Source organism: Polypterus senegalus, chromosome 9 (assembly GCF_016835505.1).
Source record: "Polypterus senegalus isolate Bchr_013 chromosome 9, ASM1683550v1, whole genome shotgun sequence".
Lineage (NCBI taxonomy): Eukaryota > Metazoa > Chordata > Cladistia > Polypteriformes > Polypteridae > Polypterus > Polypterus senegalus.
The window spans coordinates 137,278,161-137,300,478 of NC_053162.1; the positions used below are offsets into that span (position 1 = coordinate 137,278,161).

The 22,318-nt window shown below is 37.9% G+C and overlaps 1 protein-coding gene across 1 annotated transcript in view; it reads right to left on the reverse strand.

Annotated features, from left to right (window-relative positions):
- The window catches only part of LOC120535852 (alpha-2-macroglobulin-like protein 1), a 117,030-nt gene that overhangs the window by 80,084 nt on the left and 14,628 nt on the right, over positions 1-22,318 (reverse strand). Inside the window, exons 4-10 of the mRNA XM_039763967.1 lie at positions 19,153-19,205; positions 18,899-18,919; positions 15,102-15,270; positions 10,366-10,450; positions 9,984-10,101; positions 4,424-4,538; positions 584-693 (exon numbers count right to left, since the gene is read on the reverse strand). Coding sequence (XP_039619901.1) covers positions 584-693; positions 4,424-4,538; positions 9,984-10,101; positions 10,366-10,450; positions 15,102-15,270; positions 18,899-18,919; positions 19,153-19,205 — 671 coding nt within the window. The remainder of the gene's footprint in view (positions 1-583; positions 694-4,423; positions 4,539-9,983; positions 10,102-10,365; positions 10,451-15,101; positions 15,271-18,898; positions 18,920-19,152; positions 19,206-22,318) is intronic.

Sequence of the window (22,318 nt, forward strand, 5' to 3'; positions counted from 1 at the left end):
AAATTATTTGTCATGGTGCCAGAGAGCAACAACATGATGAATTACATATATGTTAATCTGTGTAATATTATTATTATTACTACTACTGTGTAGTGCAAGCAAATGGAATCCTGGTGGTTTTGCTTTACGACTCCCAGGATCCATGTTTATCTCCTATCCTAGTCAATCAGTGCATGCAATTTTCATGTCCTTCTCATGTCTGTGCACATTTTTCTTTAGGTATTCTAGCTTCCTAATAAATGTTAAAGATGTGTACTCTTTGATTTGGTCATTGAAAATTGACACTGTGTGAGTAAAAGTCTATTTATTCTGTAATTAACTTTTGGTCCACATTTTACCTTACACCCTATTGCTGTTAAATCGCCATGAATATCGAGGCTGTGCCTGGTTTTTTTGTGCATAACTGATGAAACATTTGATATTTTGTTAGCTGCAAACAAAATGATTATGAAGTACAGTTCTCAAAAGTAATTTAATCAACTTTGAAGAAACTTTAAGCAAATGATGGCAGAAATGTTTGCAGTTTATATTTCATTTTGAAAAGACGCATAAAACAGCACCTGAGGACCACGCTATTACTTACTTTTCCTTTGAAAGGGATTCCTTGTTTGTATGAGTTTGGTGTATCCTCAAATTTGACATTAACCAAAACATGAGTGAATTTTGCAGTAGAACTTGCTTGGAGTATAACACCTTTTCAATGGAGATAATAGCAGAGTTGGCATGATGGAAGCGGAAAAGGTACATAATTATTCATTTTAAACTGTTATTTTATATCATAAATAAAATCAGGCAAAACTTGCTATTAAGTAATAAAGGATTGTATATTATAAGTAAATTACAACAAAACCTTAGTTATATGGCACACAGTGTCTGAAGGACAGGTTAACAACAGGACTTTTAAAAATATAGTAAGAAAAAGCTACATGTTTTTTTGTCATAAGAACACTGGCAGGCTACTTACATTAGTCTTTGTTATGGATGGGGGGAAAAAAAATCATACAAGATCCTGATTTAAGCCTTTTTAGTACACCCAGTCACCATTATCGTTTCTATCAAACAGGTATGCAGCAACAACAGTGGCATACCCAGCTTGCTGAAGACCCTAGTGCAGGGCCCTGAGGTGGGCGCCTCCTGTCTAGCATAACTCTTAGTAATTAACTCGCAGCTAGATCCTAGGGATTGGCTGGGCAGTGGCGTCTGCGACCGCATCATTATCAGATCACACGATGGTGATAAACAACCCAGCTCCCTAAACTGAAATTGTAATAATTTTTTTAATCACTTTATTACAGATGATTGAAGTTAGCGAAAATAAACTCTGGGATTTGAATTAAGGAGGTGTAAGTAGTAGTAGTGGTAGTAATACATAAATATATGTAAAATGTGTTTAATTTTCCAAGACAACTTTGTGAAGTAAGATGATTAAAATGTAACGTAGGCTGGAAAGTAAAAACTGTTCTGTGCTATAAAATGAAGCAATTTCAATTTGCACCAAATTAAAACGACATCGGTTGACAAGATACTCCCACACAATCAACCTGTTTTGCACAAGTTCTGAGGAAATGGATATCATAAAGTGGTCACACTCACAAATCCTCACAGTAAGCCATACTAAGGTACACAATAAACAGATAAGATATGTTAAACTGTTAAAGCTTACAAAAATTGAACTGACTGACATGTCACAAATTATATTACTTATATCACTAGTACATAAAAATACCCGCTCGCGTGTCTTCTGTTGTGCAAAAGTCTCAACAATGTTTGACACATCAAGTTGTCTGGCATGCTTATTTTCGATTGCGAGTACAGCCAAGCCACTAAGTCTGTCTTGCCACATGGCGCTTCTGAGGTAATTTTTGATGAGTTTTTGATGACCCCTGCTTGATTGATATTTAGTGTAATATGAGTCAGAGAAGCACTAGCATTTTTGACTTGGATCGTGTGTAAATATTTCAGATCACTGACATGGAGCTACTGAAATCACAAATTGTTTATAGTCAAGTGTCAATGGTTCCAAGAAATTTGCCTTGTCGTTAGGAAATTGCTTTGTCATATAAACTGTATTGCTTGTTAGTCTTCAGTAGTTTCTCCAGTTTGAACGGTTTCAGCAGATAGCACCTGATTTGAATTCATTGTGTCGCTGCTTCTAGACTCGGTTGTCTGCATAACCTGCTTGCTGCTTTTGCAATGATTCGCCAGCATCAGCATTCTCAGTTCGTACCGCTGGCCTTTCTCAGTTTTAAGAAAGGTAGAAATATTGGTAAGCATAACATTTTCAATTTCTGTTGCAGGAATGCCTTACGTTTAGCAGCACCACTCTTATAATGTTTCCCAGATCTGCTGCTACTGGCCAAAATGGCATTGTATGGTGAAAATATGAAAAAACTTTAAATTATTCAAATATTCGGCACATGCCTACTAACGGGAACCACAACTTAACAACAGACTCGCTATGATTTAACGTTTACGAGTTCGAACTTCGAAAACCATTGACATCAAATCAAAGTACAAAAGTAACAATTATTTACAGTAATAATGTTCATTTATATTATTCACGTCCTTCAACTTTCGTTCACATCCGCTATGGCACGCCAAAGGTCGCAAAATCTGGGAATGTGCACTTCGCTGTAAGGCAGACTAAGCAGTATTGTACGTCGAATTCAGCTCCGAGCCACTGAACTACTGAAGCATAAATTTGTGTGAACTGTAGGCCTGCCGAATACGTAATATCCTCATGGATTGGATTGGACTTGCCTGGTGATGGTGCAAACATGCCACAAAAACTGTGAATTATTAATACAATGAACTGTGCAACTGATTTAAGTTATCATAAATAAATTAAAAAAATCTATATGGCCCCTGAGCGGGCCCCGCAAGCTTGTAGGCCCTTGTGCTTTGCATAATCTAAACAATCCATTGCTATGCCATAGGGCAACAATATATTGTAGAATTTTGTTCAATTTATTTACACACCAGTTGGAGTGAAGTCATAAATGATATGTTTGGTTGTTGTTTTAAACTTGGCTAATGTGTTACAGTACATGTTCTGAAGACTGAAAGCTTGGCTTCAGCCATCAACACAAGCAAACTCCTCTACGGTTCAAAAAAGGCAGTTACCTTCATTAAAGCGGGAGAGCAATCCCAGGCAAAGGCAGTAATAACAGGCCTCTTCTACACAGCCTCTGACTGGCAGCTGCAGGCTGACTTGGGAAAGCAGCTGAAGTTCCCGCAGCAGATCGTAACAACATCACTCCATCCAGACATGATTATTATCTCTGAGGCCTCAAAACAGCTGATCATGCTGGAACTGACAGTACTCTGGGAAGAGCGTATCGAGGAAGCTAGTGAAAGGAAAGGCACCAAGTACCAGGAGCTGGTGGAGGAGTGCAGGGACAGAGGCTGGAGGGTACTCTATGAGCCCATAGAAGTTGGCTACAGAGGATTTGCAGGACGCTCACTCTGCAGAGTTCTCACACGGCTGGGCATAACAGGAGCGGCCAAAAAGAGGGCCATTAAATCCGCAAGTGAAGCCACAGGGAAAGCCCCAAGGTAGCTTTGGGAAAAGAGGGCTGATCTGTGGATCGCTACTGGGATGCAGGTTGGGGATTGATCAACCCCGGCTGGGTTGCCTGAGCGAGGGTGTATGATGTTGCAAGACCCGAAATGCCCAATGACCTCAGGATACATCACTGATGATGCGTTCCAGTGCATCCAGGTGATGTTTCTCATATAGTTCCATTAATAAAATTTAAAATAAAAATAAACAAAAAATGAGCTGAAGGCAGTGACACTGAAGATCCTGAACTTATTTATTTATATATTTATTTTGATTGGATGTGTGAAACCACACTGGATTGGGTAGAAAGAAAGTGGAATTTTTTTTTAAAAGACATCAATCAAAGACAGATCATTTCACTAGTTATCCTGTATTTCTCTTTAACTTTCTGATACACTTAAAGTAAAATACACATATTTGCATTATTTTCAGGATAGATCTAATCAGTTTCTGTTGCTTGAAGAAATAGAATATATACATTGTGAAGTACAACACAGGTGCATCTTGAACAATATACAGTAAATCTCACTTGAAAATCTGAATGTCAGAAGGACTGAAAGAAAACAAGACTGTTCTGCAACATCTGTTTCTTCTCTGATATACAAAAAGGCAAAACAGAGACATCTATAAATATGTTTTTCCAGGAACAAATACTTTTGCTCCAGAGACTAAGACTTTATAGATCAAGTTAAAGAACAAAAGGTGAGTAAAACATTGAACATGCCATCCTGTGTAAAAAAAACTTGACAGGACATTACTCAAGTTATCTATGACTCAGATTGTAAAATAATTTTTAATGTAAAGCACACTAGTGCTGGTGATTTCTTACAAACAAAATTAAATAAAAAATTAGATAAGTACCTGTCCCTACTTCAGTTAACTCAGCATCTGCTGTAAAGGAGCTTTCATATCCTGTAGAATTCAATGCATATCCTTCAAGCTCCACAACTTGTGTTGCACAGCCAGACTTGTCAGTCTAAATAGGAAAAGAATTACATGGTTTCTTAGCATTTTAAATTATGAAATAAGCTTGCTTTTTGTATTACAATGTCATGTGGGTCTGGAGTGTGTTTCATCATAAATAACTGAAATGATTGGAATCAGTTTCTAAAACTATTCCATTTTATGGCAAACAAGTAAAATACAAAGCACAGTAATTTTATTTTACCCTGCCTTTGTATAATCCATCACTACCCCGATATCCTTTATAAGTACACATATAAAGTTTTCCTATTTCCATTTTTTTTTTTTACAGTGGGAGCACAGTTAGATTGATTTTGAGATGCAAATTGTGGCTTACTATCAAGTTCCTTATTCACTATACCACACTGCCAGTCTGGTATGGAATACTTCCTCGACCAACATAATTTAGGTTGATCAGTTACTTTAATATCATACCATTCGACTGCATTAGTGGATGAACTCTCATGAGAATAAGGATATGAACCATGCAAAATCCACACAAAAGACACCCTGAACAGGCTCTGTGCTGGGGCTCAGGTGGCGTATGGTGCCTACATTAAATACTGCATAATTATAATAATATAATAGTAACAATATTATTATACCTGGTTTGTAAACGTATTGTGAGGTTTCTGAACTCCTTTGGGACCCCCCCCTCCCCCCGACGGGATAACACGCCGAAGTACATTCTGAAGAGTAATTACCACGTCTATGGAAGATTGCTTGTCTGTTGCCAGGGCAAGTGCAGACTCACAGGGCTGTGAAGAAACACCGCAGAAGCAACTCTGGGGCAATTGCGGTCGTACTATAAGCGACTGTTGTTGATGGATGATGCAAGGAACATTATAAATGCAGGGAACAGTATTACTTTTATATTATTCACATCTGGTGGCATGGATCATGGACTATCTTACAGACAGACCTCAGTATGTGTGTCTCGGTAACTGCAGGTCTGACATTGTGTGCAGCAACACAGGAGCACCGCAAGGGACTGTACTTTCTTCAGTCCTGTTCAGCCTATATACATCAGACATCCAATGCGACTCGGAGTCCTGCCACGCACAAAAGTTCACTGATGACACTGCTATTGTGGGCTGCATCAGGAGTACAGGAAGCTAATCAAAGACTTTGTTAAATGGTGTGACTCAAACCACTTACATCTGAACACCAGCAAGACCAAGGAACTGGTGGTGGATTTTAGGAGGCCCAGGCCCCTCATGGACCCCGTGATCATCAGAGAAGACTGTGTGCAGAGGGGGCAAACCTATAAATACTTGGGAGTACAGCTGGATGATAAATTGGACTGGACTGCCAATACTGATGCTCTGTGTAAGAAAGGGCAGAGCCGACTATACTTCCTTAGAAGGTTGGCATCCTTCAACATCTGCAATAAGATGCTGCAGATGTTCTACCAGATGGTTGTGGTGAGCACCCTCTTCTACATGGTGGTGTGCTGGGGAGGCAGCATAAAGATGAAGGACGCCTCACACCTGGAGAAACTTGTTAGGAAGGCAGGCTCTACTGTAGGAATGAAGCTGGACAGTTTAACATATATGGCAGAGCGATGGACACTAAGCAAACTCCTTTCAATCATGGACAATCCACTGCATTCTATGAACAGTGTCATCTCCAGGCAGAGGAGTAGCTTCAGTGACAGACTGCTGTCACTGTCCTGCTCCACTGGCAGACTGAGGAGATCGTTCCCCCTCACATTATGCAACTCTTCAATTCCACCCGAGCTGGGGGGTAAACGCTAACATTATTCTCTTATTATATTATAGTTATTGTCTGTTTTTACATGCATCTTTATTTCTCTTTAATTTAATATTGTTTTTTTTTGGTATCAGTATACTTCTGCTGGATTATGTGAATTTCCCCTTGGGATTAAAGTATCTATCTATTGTGGCAGTAGGGGGCGCTAGTGCTCCCTTGAACCCTCAGGTACAACTCCAGACACCAGGTAAAAGTCCAAGACTTTTTATTTTCTTTTAACACGGTGCACCAAGCACCTTCCACACTACTCATTAATTATAAACCAAATTCAACACACTAATCACTCCTCCTCGCCCAGACACTTTGCTCCTCTCCCTCTCAGCACAACTCAGCGTCTGGACTGAGGCATCGACACCTTTATAGCCCCTGACCTGGAGGTGTTCCTGTCCAATTAAGCCCATAGTTCTTTATTACTTCCGGGTCAGGGTAAACAGTTCTTTTCTTCACCCGGGAGCACGTCGTTCCTTCCCGTCACGTGACCGTGACGTACTCCTGGGTTATAGGGCACACAAGAGCCCATGAGCCCCCCTACAGCGACTCCCGGTGGTCCCCAAGGTATCCAGCAGGGCTGTGTAAAAACATTACATAGTCCATGAGGCCCTGCTGGAACTCGGGGCACGATCCTGCTGTCGGGAGAGCTCCTCCTGGCGGCCTGGGGGTGAGGGCCAGAGCACCAAGCCGGCAGTCCTCCACTCTATCTATCTATCTATCTATCTATCTATCTATCTATCTATCTATCTATCTATCTATCTATCTATCTATCTATCTATCTATCTATCTATCTATCTATCTATCTATCTATCTGGCCACGATCCTGCCTGTCTGCTTTGTCTGTGTATAGGAGAGTGCTAGCTTACGCTACAATAAATAACTGTGTTGTTCCTGTAGCAGGCTGAATAAAGCTGGTTTAACTAAAGTACTGAGACTCGTGTTTTGGGGTGCAAGACAGTGACTCACACATCACAGTATAATAATAACAATGATACCAAGCTAGGAGGATTTGCAGATAATTTAAAATCCACTTAATCATTACAGAGGGACTTGGGCTGCGTAGAAGCTTGGGCAGATGGAATTTAATGTAAGTAAATGTAAAGTATTACACATAGGAAGTAAAAATGTTAGATTTGATTACACAATGGGAGGTAGTGGGAGATAGTGACTCCTATCAACTTCCAGACTGTGTTCAGAAGCCTAACAGAATATTAGATTATATAGGATGATGTGTAGAGTACAATTCCAAGGTGGTTATACCCAAGCTTTGTAACATACTAGTTAGGCCTCATCTGCAGGACTGTGTACAGTTTTAGTCTTCAGACTACTAAAAGAATACTTGATTGATGTGTTTAAAATTTTGAAGGAAATTATTACAGTGAATCAAGACTGTTACTTTAAAATGAGTACATCAAGAACACAGTTGGAAACGTGTTAAGTACAAATTTCACACAAACAGGATTTTTCTGCACACAGAGAACTATACATATGGGATAAGTTACCAAGTACTGTAGTAAACAGTAGGACTTTAGGAACCTTCAAAAGTAGAACTGATGAATTTTTGGAAGAAATATGTTAATAGGACTGGCGAGGTTTGTTGGACAGAATGGCCTGTTCTTGTGTAAAAGTTTCTTATCCATAGGTTGCCTAATCATACTAAACTTTATGAAATATTAAACATCAACACAATGTTCTTGGTAATATTATCAAGCAAATGTATAAGACAGCTTTTGTTTCAGTTGTAAGCCAAAAGTACACAACTAAGGAGGTTAGGAGTTTAAACAGTTGTTTGGGGAATAATGTTGATCAGCGAATTTCATCAAAGCTTTATTCAAAGCAAATTTGCTGTGTTTGCATTTTCCATCCATCTATTTTCCAACCCGCTGAACCCGAACACAGGGTCACCGGGGTCTGCTGGAGCCAATCCCAGCCAACACAGGGCACAAGGCAGGAACCAATCCCGGGCAGGGTGCCAACCCACCGCAGGACACACACAAACACACCCACACACCAAGCACACACTAGGGCCAATTTAGAATCACCAATCCACCTAACCTGCATGTCTTTGGACTGTGGGAGAAAACCGGAGCACCCGGAGGAAACCCACGCAGACACGGGGAGAACATTCAAACTCCATGCAGGGAGGACCCGGGAAGCAAACCCGGGTCCCCTAATTGCGAGGCAGCAGCACTACCACTGCGCCACTGTGCTGCCCACAGTTTGCATTTCGTTCATCAAATTATTTACTGATAATTCAGCCAGGTTTAAGAGAACAGTCTTTTTCAGTGTCCCATAATGCTTTACGAGGCAAATGCAACAGCCGACATTGGATGGGACTGTCTTCCAAGTATATAATGCTGATCATTTGCATTCCAGACTCGTTACAAGGCTTGCACATCTCTCACTATGTTCTTTCTGCTTTGATCTTATAGAGGCATGGTCGCATAGTGGTTAACACTATGAAGAGCACATGATTATGCTCATAGTTAGTATCGCTAGCCTACTGGCTGACACAGAGTTGAACACTGGGAGAAACTCTGGGTTAGCAGAGAAAACTTATGCAGATATAAACAGAACATTCAGATATAATGGAAACCAAAGGTGCTAAGGCAACTGATGAACTACTATAGCATCAGTATTCATATGAGTTTTTTACATTTTCCATAAAAGCAAATGTTCAAAGAATTTAAAGCTGTAAAGGTACATTAATACTGTTTATAGTAAGTGAACTCAATCTAAGGAGCTTAATTGATAAGTAAATTATGCAGCTTCTCAGATTTTATTTTTATGAAACACATACAGCATAAATAACGAGTTATCTGTGCAAGTCGAACTTCGTGTTCCACATCAATATAAGATAAGAAGGCATGTGCCCTATACATTCAAGATTAGAGAATGAAAACAAACCTTGAAAGAACCCAAGAGGGCTGAATATTTTTCTAAAAAACTCAGTTTTCTGAAAAGCATAAATCTACAACCTTCATATATTTTCTAATTGTTGACTTTGATTTTGGCATTTCTGCTTTGTTTTGATGAGATACTGTATATGTTTGTGTATCTCTTACTTTATTCTTTCTTATTTGATCTCACATAGGCACGGTGGTGCAATGGTTGGCACTGCTGCCTCAGAGCTGTGGTCACTTTTTTGGCCAGAATAACTGGTCTAGAATAATTCCCAGATGTTTCCCTAGCCCTTGGGACATTTTAAACATGATTGCACCATTATAATCCAATCAAATCTAGTTCAGTTTGTTAGTCCCCATTGACTTCAATGCATTTTGCTGAGTTCGGCAATATTCGCAAACACTTCCATTATTACTCCAAACTCAAGGCAATGCGAACACTGCAGAGTTCGCTCATCACTGACTATTTACAAAACCTTTCATAGGACCTTATTATAATTTCTTACTACTAAGAAATGTTTCATTATATTAAATACAAGGGAGAAATAGAAAAGGATGATAGACAGAGACATAAATTGATTAGTCCATTTAGAAGACTCATAAAATTTAATTTCACAGGCAAATTATGAAAATTTAAAAATTAGTATATAATAAAGTAAATGGTGGTACCAGATTAATCTTATAAACAGATACAGGATGATGATTATAAAAAAATTAAGCATGGTATGTCTCAGATATGATTTTTACTGTCCAAGAAAGACCAAAATTCAAATATCATATGTTTTACTCACCATAATTATGAACCTTTGACAAATATCATTTTTTTCTCCTCTGGAAAACAAATAATAGAAAGTTTTTCGGCAAAACCTCAATTTCACACTGCCTACAACTGGTTTTCCATATGTGTACCTAAAGAAGAAAAAGTAAAGCTCCTGAAGAACATTTGGATTATTTATCCATTATCATCAACATTAAATATATCAAATAAGGCCAAAAGGTGTCTTGCAAGCTTACTGAAGAGATCAAATATGAATTGGCTTTACTGACCTTTAATATCCCATCTAAACATTTAGAAAGACTTCATTGTTGTCTACATCTAGTGAGCTAAGTTTGCTTCAATTTTTACTGAAAAAACTAATGGAAAGTTAGATTTTTCACTGGTGTTTTACTTACTTTCCACAGACCTGAACCTTGACTTGTGTGTCTTTAATGGTCACAGTTTCTGGTAGTTTAATCACAACTTCATACTTTGGAAGAACTGCATATGAAAACACAAAGGTCAGCACTGCTGTTTACACAGACACATAAAAACAAAAGATAAACATATGTATGTAAATTGTGAGATATTCTGAAAACTTAATAAACACCAACATTTAATTAGATAGACAGATCTACAAGTAATTTTAATAAAGTAATTTTCTTACTGCTATGGATTGCTATAAAAATTTAAGTAAAATGGTTATTTTATTTTTCTTTTGGTATGTTTTTATCAGTATTCTAAAAATGAAGTGTGTACCACCCTACTGTTTTATTAGCCTATAAACATATTTAGAATGTATTTGCATATGATTTTTATTATAAATATAATTTATTTGCACTGAAGTTTACAATTCCTGATGATCATGAGTGTCCATTTGTCATAAACATTGGAAGAGAGGCAAAAAATGTATGTACTACAATGTGCATTATAATAATTTAATTTGGCTGCATTCAGTTTCCTTATACTACAATTAAATGAGAAGGACCAGAGTAAGAGACGAATAAGAACAAAGCTCAAAGAGACAAAAAACAAAGTAATTTTTGGCAGATACCAAATGATAAATAGAAATAGCAGTCAAAATTTACAACAAAAAGACTCAAAGTTCAAAAAAAGTTTCAAAAAGAATATTGTACCAAAGAGTTGTGTTATCCACACATCTCTGTTTTCTCAGATAGGGAAAAGTTGTCACATCCAACCATTTAAATTGTCCCATCAATGATATTAAAAATCGCAACCTCAGAGACCACACCCTTTGCAAAATGGAGCTGTCCTAATAACAGAACTCAAAAAACACCTGTGTCCTATATTGAAACAAAAACGTGTCCGAAATTGCACAAAAATAATTTCCATAATTTTAAATAAGAGCTGAATCTCAAAACTGACTTCAAATATGGATTCCTCATATTTAAACACCCTCAATGAGCGGAAAACCTGTGTAAAAAAACACCATCATAATAACGTATTAACAGTTACACTTATAATACCCGTGACAACAGTTTTCACTTGAGTTCAAAGCTTGATCATTGGAATTAAAAGATTATGCAGTAAAGGACTGCAATGATGTTTTTATTTAAAAAAAAAACATTAACAAATCCAATACATCTGAAAGTATGGTTTTTGAATCACAATGGAGCAGAGGTTTGAAATGTGGGTTCGTTTTTTTATTTTATTTTATAGGAAATATTTCTGTTAATTGAATGTCAAAAACAATAATGTAATTCATGTAAATTTATTGTTTGTAACCTGTATGTGTGGTATTTCGTTTTCGTAAAACAACAATGTCACCAACAATAACAATAATCTGAGTTGTATATGAGAAACAGTTGAAGAAAAAAAATCAAAAAAACTACATGGCTTTACCTTTAGGTTTCAATGATTTATTACAGTTAAAGTCAAAATAGGTGTATTCCAAATTATCAAACATTCTGTTTTGTTTTCCTAGATTAGCCGGTGGTGAAATGACATTTCAGAACAAATGTTCAAAATGTCAAACTTCAGTTACTTTACTTATTTTTTTAGTACAATTTCAATTGAACCTAGTTAATAGTAGTTGACCAATTTCCTTTTTTATTATTTTTAATTTGTTCCGAATGTATGCATTTCAAATTAGGTTGTACAAGTATTGAGTTTTGGGCGGCACGGTGGTGCAGTGGTAGCGCTGCTGCCTCGCAGTTAGGAGACCTGGGTTCGCTTCCCGGGTCCTCCCTGCGTGGAGTTTGCATGTTGTCTTCGTGGGTTTCCTCCGGGTGCTCCTGTTTCCTCGCACAATCCAAAGACATGCAGGTTAGGTGGATTGGCAATTCTAAATTGGCCCTAGTATGTGTTTGTGTGTCCTGCGGTGGGTTGGCACCCTGCCCAGGGTGCCTTTCCTGCCTTGTGCCCTGTGTTGGCTGGGATTGGCTCCAGCAGACCCCCGTGACCCTGTATTCGGATTCAGCGGGTTAGAAAATGGATGGATGGATGGGGCTGCCTGACAAGGACAGTGTGTGACTTGATCTGTGTTTGTCAAACATTAAGATAGGAATTTCACTGCACACTGACATGAACTGATGACTCTACATTTTTTTATCAAAGCAAAACCTTACCTTTATGAAAATGCTAGTTCTGTCATACACTTGCATACCACTGCTAAGTGCAGGAGAGACAAGCCACAATGAAACAGAAGTAATGAAAACAAATTTTAGCACAAGCTGAGTCGCTGTTCAGAATACGGTACAAAGAGAAAGGTTGAAAATTGCGTTAGTAACTTTTTCTGTTTATTGATAGTAGACATATCAAATCAATTTTATAGTGAAGCATTTATAATTGTAGGCCACTGAAGCAAATGTAGTGTAGAAATTTTAAAGCAACAATAAATGAATCAGCTTTGTATCATCTTTGTAACATTTATCGAATGCCACTGGTGCTCTCGTTTGTAGTACCACATAGACCAGCAGCAATCTCTGTGAACCCTAATAAGCCATCCCTCCTACTGTAAATGCTTTCTGCAGTTCATATATTGAATTATTTAACAAGCCATTTAGTTTAACAAATAATTGATTAAATATATTTTCATGAAGCTACACTAAACCAGGAAATACAATGAAGTAGAATTTATGGTTCCAGCCCCGCAAAGAGTTAAAGCAATTATGGAATCAAATAATACACAAAAGAAGTAATTAGAGCTGAAAATGTGATAGTTATCAGAGAGGTGGTGCGGATGATGAATGGGACAGTGCATTTCAGTCAGCATTGACAAAAAGAACATTTTTTTAAAACACACAAATATTTTATTTCCTAGCTTAACTCATTATACAAATAAACCTAAAGGATTATTAGGAACATCTGTTCAATTTCTCATTAATGCAATTATCTAATCAACCAATCACATGGCAGTTGCTTCAATGCATTTAGGGGTGTGGTCCTGGTCAAGACAATCTCCTGAACTCCAAACTGAATGTCAGAATGGGAAAGAAAGGTGATTTAAGCAATTTTGAGCGTGGCATGGTTGTTGGTGCCAGACAGGTCGGTCTGAGTATTTCACAATATGCTCAGTTACTGGGATTTTCACGCACAACCATTTCTAGGGTTTACAAAGAATGGTGTGAAAAGGGAAAAACATCCAGTATGCGGCAGTCCTGTGGGCGAAAATGCCTTGTTGATGCTAGAGGTCAGAGGAGAATGGGCCGACTGATTCAAGCTTATAGAAGAGCAACTTTGACTGAAATAACCACTCGTTACAACCGAGGAATGCAGCAAAGCATTTGTGAAGCCACAACACGCACAACCTTGAGAAGGATGGGCTACAACAGCAGAAGAACCCACTGGGTACCACTCATCTCCACTACAAATAGGAAAAAGAGGCTACAATTTGCACGAGCTCACCAAAATTGGACAGTTGAAGACTGGAAAAATGTTACCTGGTCTGATGAGTCTCGATTTCTGTTGAGACATTCAAATGGTAGAGTCAGAATTTGGCGTAAACAGAATGAGAACATGGATCCATCATGCCTTGTTACCACTGTGCAGGCTGGTGGTTGTGGTGTAATGGTGTGGGGGATGTTTTCTTGGCACACTTTAGGCCCCTTAGTGCCAATTGGGCATCGTTTAAATGCCACGGGCTACCTGAGCATTGTTTCTGACCATGTTCATCCCTTCATGACCACCATGTACCCATCCTCTGATGGCTACTTCCAGTAGGATAATGCCCCATGTCACAAAGCTCGAATCATTTCAAATTGGTTTCTTGAACATGACAATGAGTTCACTGTACTAAAATGGCCCCCACAGTCACCAGATCTCAACCCAACAGAGCATCTTTGAGATGTGGTGGAACGGGAGCGTGCCCTGGATGTGCATCCCACAAATCTCCATCAACTGCAAGATGCTATCCTATCAATATGGGCCAACATTTCTAAAGAATGCTTTCAGCACCTTGTTGAATCAATGCCACATAGAATTAAGGCAGTTCTGAAGGCGAAAGGGGGTCAAACACCGTATTAGTATGGTGTTCCTAATAATCCTTTAGGTCAGGGGTCCTCAATCCCAGTCCTGGAGAGCCGCGGTGGCTGCATGTTTTTGTTCTGACCTGGTTGCTTAATTAGAAAGCAATTCTTGCCAATAAAGCACTAACAAGCTATGAAATTAAATCAACTCTGCTATGTCAGGTCATTCTCATATCCTAGATTTTCTTTCCCTTTCTATCATGCAAATGATTTGAAGGCTGAAATGGACGAGTAATTCTCAGTCCTTCACTTTTTTCTCTTCATTTTTCTTCCAAGTATTTAATTAAACCCAATAGTGCAGATAAATACACACAGGTGTAAATGTAAATAAGCTAAATGGAGAAATGCTGCTCTCTCTTGTCATTTGCATGTTATTGATAATAAGGAGCAATTAAAATAGCTGTTTAAGACAAAATTAAGCAATAAGGGCTCAAAATCACTAAAGTGAAGCAGAAGTGTTACTTTAGCAAAAAGTGCATTTTATTAAGCAACTGGGTTGGAGCAAAAACCTGCAGCTACTGCGGCTCTCCAGGACCGTGATTGAGGACCCCTGCTTTAGGTGAGTGTATACACATGCAATGGTGAGTAATTCAGTCAGTACATACATGTGTATATAAATCTATATATTATATGTATATATATATATATATATATATAGATCTCACCATATTCTTTTACTTTAAACTTTTCATGATGACGGAGCCCCTGTTCCTGCCATGCTTTCAGAGTATACATTCCCAGAGGGGCTTCTGAAGTTGTGGGGTAGGATAAGTCCACAATTCCACTGTTGGTAGAAATGTTAAGCCATTGCCCAATTCGATTAGAGCGGGGATCCTAGAACAAGAGTTAGTCAACCATTTAGTATAAAGTTAATGAAAAATAGTAAAACTATTATTGAAATGTGTCAGTTTAGGCTCATGCCTTTACCTATAATTCCTGCGGTAGTTACCTACATGAAGTTTACTTAGTTAACTAAAATTGACTCTCAAAGTGAAGATTCTTTCTGAATTGGGTTCTCTCATTAAAGGAAAATAGCTAATGTGATGAGTTGCATTGGTACTTCTTTACATCTACCTGGTAATGGTGTTGAATCCTATACTAACCACTGCTAGTGACACCACTGACACAAAATAAGGGAAAATAAATAATTAAAATATTGTATAATAATCATAATGTAAATAGTGTATGTTATTTTCAGAGCCTCATGTTCTTTAGATAACCAATCATAGAAGACCAGAAGCAACCAAAAATGGTTTGGCATACTATGCAACAAACTATCACTGATTATACAACACTATCCACCTTCTGTTCCTTCATTGAATTGTCATTTCATAATTTATCAGACATAAAATGGATCTAACAGTGTTCTTTACAAAATTTGTAACTGGTTGTTTGTGAATGTTAACTACATCAGCAATAGTGCTGTGTCATGAAGGCTAAACTACAGTGGACTAGTATAATGTCACATTCAGCACTGAGACTGATGTCTAACAGTTATGCATGGAAATGAATTAGATAAAAGTGCAATCAGACCTGGAACCTCAAATGAGATACTTGCATCGCCAGCACAGCAGGTGTTTACCTAAAATATTAGAGTTTGAGTTTTCCTTCCATTCATTAAGAACAGTAAGACAAGTGACAATGCATCAAGAACATTCTGGCAAACATTGTGTGATCTCTCATTGTTAACCTACTCAGTGCATTATTCCAACAAGATAATGCCCAACCATATATAGCGTCTATCTTCTGAGAATGTGTCATGATGTCAGCACCCTAATCAGTACAGCTGCATTCCCAGAACTGTCTAAGACCTGTTACAACACCAACTACTGTCTTCAGCACATTCTTAGTGCATCATGCAGGAAGGACCATCCAAAAAACCTTAACACAAAATAGGGTCACAAGTATAATGATACAAAGGAATACATAGTTGGAACACAAAATACATATGTCCAAAATGATTAGAAATAATCAATAACATAAAAATAACAAGAATAATGACGTTAAGAAATAAATATACTGCTCAAAAAATTAAACACCTTTTAATCAGAGTATAGCATCAAGTCAGTGAAACATCTGGGATATTGATCTGGTCAGTAAAGAAGCAGAGGGGATTGTTAATGAAATTAACAATAGGTGCACTAAAGGGGCAACAATGAGACAACCCCCAATAAAGGAATGGTATAACAGGTTGAGGCCACTGACATTTTTCCCTTCTCATCTTTTCTGACTGTTTGTTCACTAGTTTTGCATTTGGCTGTGGTCAGTGTCACTACTGGTAGCATGAGGCGATACCTGGACCCTGCAGAGGTTGCACAGGTAGTCCAACTTCTCCAGGATGGCACACCAATATGTGCCTTTGCCAGAAGGTTTGCTGTGTCTCCCAGCACAGTCTCAATGGCATGGAGGAGATTCCAGGAGACAGGCAGTTACTCTAGGAGAGCGGGACAGGATTGTAGCAGGTCCTTGACCCATTAGCAGGACCGGTATCTGTTCCTTTGGGCAAGGAGGAACAGGATGAGCACTGCCAGATCCCTACAAAATTACCTCCAGCAATAACTGCCTCTATCTCGTGTGCCTGTGTGTGTGTGTGTGTGTGCCTCTGTCTCGTGCGCCTCTGTGTGTGTGTGTGTGTCTCTCGCGTGCTTGTGTGTGTGTCGCGCTCGCTCTCTCTCTCTCTCTCTCTCTCTCTTGCTCGCTGCACAGGAAATGCACAGGGAGAGACTGAACATGTACAAACCGAAAGTGAAACTGGCTTGTTCGTATACTGAGTGTGTGGTCGTGAACTGAGGCAAAAGTTTGGCGAACTTTATGGTCGTAAACCGATTTGTACGTGTACCGAGATGTTCATGAACCAAAGTTATATATATAAATACAAATTAAATTAAGAAACCGCCGTTATTCTTTTTCATGTTTTTTTTTTTGTCAAGGCCAAAGGGAGCCACTACAAGGAGGCTGAAGAGCCGTGGGTTGCCGACCCCTAGTCTGGATGGACAGACTGATGGTATAATTAAACTTATACTACAAAGACATTTCAGTGTTCCATGAAAGTTTTGAAGAATCAGCGTTCTAATCTTAGAGATGGTTTTACATTTATTAAAGAACTTATTGTGTGACAATTGGTTACTTGGAGAAAGAAAAGGAAGAATGGGAATTGGGGGTTAGTATGTTTGAAAGAGAAATTACTACTGCAATAAATTATTTCATCGAGGGTCGCACACATCGCAGCAATTATCTTGCGGGTGACAGGAATGATCTCTGGATGGGGCACCAGCTCGTCTCGACCACTGCACCACCATGCCCTCATGTTTAATACATGCTTTAATTCCTATCATCATGAAAATGACATCAAGCATACATCGTAGTATTTAGTATTGTTAATATTGTTCAGCGAGCTGTTATATCATGAATTTAATGTATTCTGTGTCCTATCAGCGTAAGAGAAAGCACGTTTAAGAAGCACGTAGTGATTCACACAGAGAGTACATAGACGAACGAATAGAATATGAAGCATTTAATGTGCCATTTTAGTAACAATGGGATTTGAGAAACTAGTAAATTACTTGATTTTAAGATTACATTTTTGACATTCTACTTTTTTGACAAAATAAAGTACTAGACAGAAGTGGGCATTTTGACTTTTTTTTCATGGTGTCCCTATTTTTTCTTTTCACCATATTAAGCTTCCCTATCACACTCAGACAGTGGTCAACGACTCGCCATTTCACAGTGATTGTGATCTCTGACTACTTCTTTTTCATTTCGGCCACTGTGCGACTTTCTTAACTTGATCTTGATCAATTGACTTCCTTTTGTAGTTTATACCACTGCTTAAAGCAACAAATAGGATGTTTTTCCTTGCCTCAACTTTCCTTTCACTGAAATTATTTTTTTCACATGGTTTTTCCATTGTCTTTTAACCAAACGCTGAACAGAAAGGGCTATTTATATTGATCTGCATTTTAAAATATGCAAATATGCACATGCATTACACTTCACACCGACCAGGATTTATAAAGTGAAAGAACATGGAAGTTGACGTATGCACATTTCTGTTTTTGTCCGTTCACCATATTTTAGTGTGAGTTCTATGCAAGGTGTTATACATGAGGCCCCTGGTGATTAAGGTAGCTATACAATCGGAGCACAGCCAGGTTAATTTACTTGCTCAGGGCCACACAGTGATAGATAGATAGATAGATAGATAGATAGATAGATAGATAGATAGATAGATAGATAGATAGATAGATAGATAGATAGATAGATAGATAGATAGATAGATAGATAGATTACTCAGATGTGAGGATTTACTTGCCAACCCTAAGGTTTAAGGCTGCTGTTTTATCATTATACCATACTGCCTTCCTAATCCCGATCACATCAGTTTAATAATAACTCAGCATATTTGGAGAGATGATCGATAAGAAATTGTGTTAAAGGAAAAATATTTTTTTTTACTTACCACTAGTTCCACAGTTGTGTACTGCAAAATAAAAATGGGACCATTTAATACATAATTTTTAAGTCAACCTCATCATATTGTAAACAACTAGTTATATTCAAATATTGCAGTATTCACTAAATATATTTTCTTAAAGTATGATGACAAGAGTAAAAAGAAAAAGTTAATAGCTTACACAACAAATGTATTTTATTCAGATTTAACTCTTTATTTTTTCTTACCAATAATTAAAAATATATATGTTTTCTTCTTACCTTTTCATTGATAGGTAAAAAATCCTTGTTCATTGCAAAAATACGAAATTTAACTGAAACGAAAAAAGTATGAATTATGCCCTAATTCGGGATGTTCATGAGAAATGCAATGATTTTTATCATGAGGTAGAATATAATAGACAAAAATAGTTGTGTCACATATTTTAAATATTAAATTGTGTACTTTAGTTTAAATGTTTAAAGCCTAAATATTCTCAGTAGCAACAGATATTTATCATTTGTTACCCACTGACAGAGGTCCATAGAGGGACCCCAGTAAAAGGCCAAAAATCAAAAATCACAGCATATTTGTAATAAGCGACCCGGAAACATTCTAAAACGATACCCTGTGTTTGAAATTAATCATTTTTAACCTTCTGCCATTGGCTGCCAGAGGGTTAGGACCACCACGTAAAGAATCAAAATCAGAAATATTATCATATTTGTGATCAGCAGCCTTGTAGTAATATAAAACAACTTTCCATATGTTTTAATTACCAATTCCCATTTGTTAAGTTTAATGAAAAAGAGTAAATTTGACACCTCATATCCCAATAGGGGGTGAATCCCTAGTGTCAGTTGATGTGGCATGAACAAAGTCCTTCTGATAATTTTTACTAAAGACACTTTTTAGTTTACTCTTTAATGTCCATCCATCCATTATCCAACCCGTTATATCCTAACTACAAGGTCATGGGGGTCAGTCCCAGCCAACCCCAGGCAGGGCGCCAGCCCACCGTAGGGTGCGTGTGCACACACACACTCACACCCACACACCAAGCACACACTAGGGACAATTTAGAATCACCAATTCACCTAACCTGCATGTCTTTGGACTATGGGAGGAAACCGGAGCTCCCGGAGGAAACCCACGCAGACACGGGGAGAACATGCGAACCCGGGTCTCCTTACTGCGAGGCAGCAGCCCTACCCACTGCACCACCATGCTGCCCACTCTTTAATGTAAGGGTGCAAAAAATATGCATAACTAGACATCAATACAAGTCAAATGAGATAACATAAATGGGAGTTTTCTCGTACTGGTGAGAAAAGAGGTGCCAAGCAAAGAAAAAACTGAAGATTTCAAAGCATTCATAAGTAATTCTTATAAACACAATAATAAAAACAAATAAAAAAGAATTAACTGCATCTGTTTGTTATATTCAAGAGTAACAGAGTTTGTTAATATGTTTATCTCTGTGTTTTTCCTATACACTTATTCCAGTACAGTCACATACTGTAGTGTAACAATCTTCACAGGAGACATAGGAGAAATCCTGAAGTGCCTAAGCAACATCTGCTCAGTACTCACTGTACCCTTTAATTGTATATTATACTGTATATCTAACAATCTAGCATTATTTAGAAAGTATCTGTGAAGATTTGGTCATTTTAAAGAATTAATTCATTGCATGTTGAACAACCAAAAATGTAATGTATAATTTGTTTGGTGTTTGAAAATTCTATATAGTTTAATTAATAGATGATCCCCGAATTAAAACAATATTGTCTATGCTTTAAAGCTGCAAGGCATTGTGTTTGATTCGAGGCTAGTTTAAATGACTTGCTTTCTCCTGATATGTGGACTTTCTGTGATTACTGTATCTTATTCCTTCTTTTAGCAGATGTGTATCTTAAATTAATTACCAATAATGAATTAGCAATTAATTATTAAATGTGTTTGTGAGAATGCCATGAATTGGACTTTTGTTATTTTTCTTATTTCTTATAAAACTATTACATTTAACAAAATCAAATCTCACCTCTCTAGGCTTACTAATATATTCATTGTGGTTTTGAAATTCTTTCTTTCCTTTTAAATCACTTGTATTAACTTTTCCTTGATGCAAGGTAAAAAACTGGACACATATTGCAAGAAAATCATTCTTATATACTCAAACTTAGTTGGAACAAATAAAATATAATAACAATTTCTGTAGGCATCCAGGAATTCAAGTTTAGGAATAATTGGGAGACAAAACAGGGTAAAGGAACTGGTGTGTAGCTCCAGAAAACTCTGGGATTAAGTGGAGCATGGCAGAAAGTGTAGCATGGTGAAAAAACCACTGAGCCGTCTGCAAGGACTTTCAAAGCTTGCTTGACTCTGTGAAACCCCGAGTGTCTGTTTGAAATACTAGCTATGGTCATGGGTACACCCCAAGGGATACCAACAGGGCTCCAGAGGATTCTCATAAGTTAATCATCTAAAGGTATCGGTAAAGACACTGCTATTTTGGGCTGCATCAGGAGTGGGCAGAAGGAGGAGTACAGGGAGCTAATCAACGATTTTGTTAAATGGTGTGACTCAAACCACTTACACCTGAACACCAGCAAGACCAAGGAACTGGTGGTGGATTTTAGGAGGCCCAGGCCCCTCATGGACCCCGTGATCATCAGAAGAGACTGTGTGCAGAGATAAAAAGCGAAATTACTAAAATAGATGTAGAACATGCTAGACTACCAAGCAAGACTCTACATAAGAGGAGGCAGGCTCTACATTCAGAATTAAACCTCTTGACAACTAAAGAAACTGAACAACTAATTTACAAATCCAGACATCATTACTATGAACATGGAGAGAAAGCTAATAAGCTTTTAGCGCAACAAATTCATAAGCAAGATGTAAGCAACGCAATCTCGGTAATCACTAACACGAACGGAGATAAAATCATCGAACACAAAAATATAATGCACACTTTCAGAGACTACTATAAATCCCTATATACTACTGAGTTTAAAGAAGACAATATACAATCTAATGCATTTCTGGATACATTACAGATACCACAAATTGACGCTTTTAGTGTGGAGGAACTTGATAAACCTCTGGCATTATCAGAATTACTAGATGCTATAAAGTCACTCCAAGGTGGAAAAGCAGCAGGCCCTGACGGCTACCCTGCAGAGTTTTACAAGAAATTCTCCGCTCAGCTAGCTCCCCCTATTAGCAACATTTACAGAAGCCAGAGATAACCAATTTCTTCCACAAACCTTTCGCCAAGCACTAATCACTGTCTTTCCAAAACAAAATAAGGACTTATTACAATGTGCATCATACAGACCAATTTCACTTCTGAATAACATTAAAATACTCTCTAAAATCATAGCTAGAAGGATGGAGAAAGTGCTCCCTCGTAATATCACAAGACCAAACTGGATTTATTAG